Source organism: Eurypyga helias, unplaced genomic scaffold (genome assembly GCF_000690775.1).
Source record: "Eurypyga helias isolate BGI_N326 unplaced genomic scaffold, ASM69077v1 scaffold2088, whole genome shotgun sequence".
NCBI lineage: Eukaryota > Metazoa > Chordata > Aves > Eurypygiformes > Eurypygidae > Eurypyga > Eurypyga helias.
In genome coordinates, this window is record NW_010268657.1 from 4065 (window position 1) to 5494 (window position 1430).

General features: G+C 54.3%; 1 protein-coding gene across 1 annotated transcript in view; it reads left to right on the plus strand.

Moving 5' to 3' along the window:
• Positions 1 to 612: 612 nt before the first annotated feature.
• Positions 613 to 1430, plus strand: part of ITGB2 (integrin, beta 2 (complement component 3 receptor 3 and 4 subunit)) — a 6200-nt gene continuing 5382 nt past the window's right edge. The window contains exons 1-2 of the mRNA XM_010157801.1: positions 613 to 676; positions 1034 to 1119. Of these exons, the coding sequence (XP_010156103.1) occupies positions 613 to 676; positions 1034 to 1119 (150 nt within the window). The remainder of the gene's footprint in view (positions 677 to 1033; positions 1120 to 1430) is intronic.

The window sequence follows — 1430 nt, forward strand, 5'->3', positions numbered from 1 at the left end:
CATGAAATGCTTCATTTCCTTGATGAATCAGTTAAATGTAAAGCAAGTAATAACAGACATTTTTCCCATTAATCTGGCATGCCTTGCTAGTTAATTAATAGAAATGATCCTTCTGTTAATTTTTATTTCAATTCCATACAAACAGACCTCAACACAGAAGCTGAAAGAACTCACATCTAGTAAAAACTAAATGCAGTGGTTGAGATTTTCCAGTATTACGAGATACAATCTCATAGGTGGAAGAGCCTGGATAAACACTGCATCAAACTTTGCAGCAGTTCAGCTGAATGCATAGGGATACAGTGCAAGTTCCTGCTCCACTGACTTCCACATTTAGTCCAAAAGCTGTGTTTGTTGTAAACCAACTTATTTTTTAAGAGCGCACCAGCCCCCATCCTGAGTCAGCCCAGACACCCAGGGTGGCTGCCCCGGCCCTGACTCCTGGGGCCGTGGTGGTGTCATGCTCCCAGGCTCTGCCATCAGTGGGTCGGCTGCAGGAAGGGCACATCCTCCTGGGGCCACTGCCCTCTCCAGCCACTTTCTGCAGGGTTCAAGGGCTCCCTTCCCTGCGGCTGCCATGCACTCACAGGGATGTGTTTTGTCTCCCAGAAAATGTTGCATGACTGCTGCCTCCGGCTGCCAGTGGGGACCTGGGTGCTGCTGCTGGTGACAACAGGTGAGCCCCAACCCGTCCTTCCTTGCCGCCTTCCCCCCAACGCATTACGTGGTCAGTGAAATAGGGGGGGACCAAAATGCTGCACAAATGTGGCAGGAACATGGCACTGAGAGGCATGCAAGGGCCAGATCCTGCATTTCCCAGGATCTGGAGTTAACCCAAGCAAGCCCAGCTGTGGAACAGCAAGGCACATGAGGACCCTGCGATGTCCTCCAACGTGGGGTTTATTGGCAGGGCAGGCTCAGGACAGCACGAGTGCCCAGTGCTGAGTGTCAGAGCACCCCATCTCTGCCACCGCTGCTGACCAGCCTCCCCAGAGTGCCACCCCACATCAGCTCTGTCCTCTCTCCATTTCAGCCTTCGCTATGGAGTGCCCCAGGATCAAGGTGGGGACGTGCAAGGACTGCATCCAGTCTGGCCCTGGCTGTGCCTGGTGCAAGAAGGCGGTAGGTCCATGCAGCCTCTCGCACCGTCAACCCCCATCAGCCAGCCAACAGGCATGGCCGTGATTGTGTCACCCTGCCCACGGTCACCCTGCCCTCACCCTGCCCTCACCCGGCCCGCCTGGCTCTGCCAGCAGTGCATGGGGAAAACTGGGAATGTGTCATGTCCCACACAGTGGATGGGGCCAGGAGGGATCTGACAGATGGGACCCTTCAACCTTCCCTTCTCCATCATTACCCCTGGACACCTGGTTTGGGAGCCAGGTCACCTTGTAACGACCCCATTCACCTCCTACTCCTCTGATTTTTTC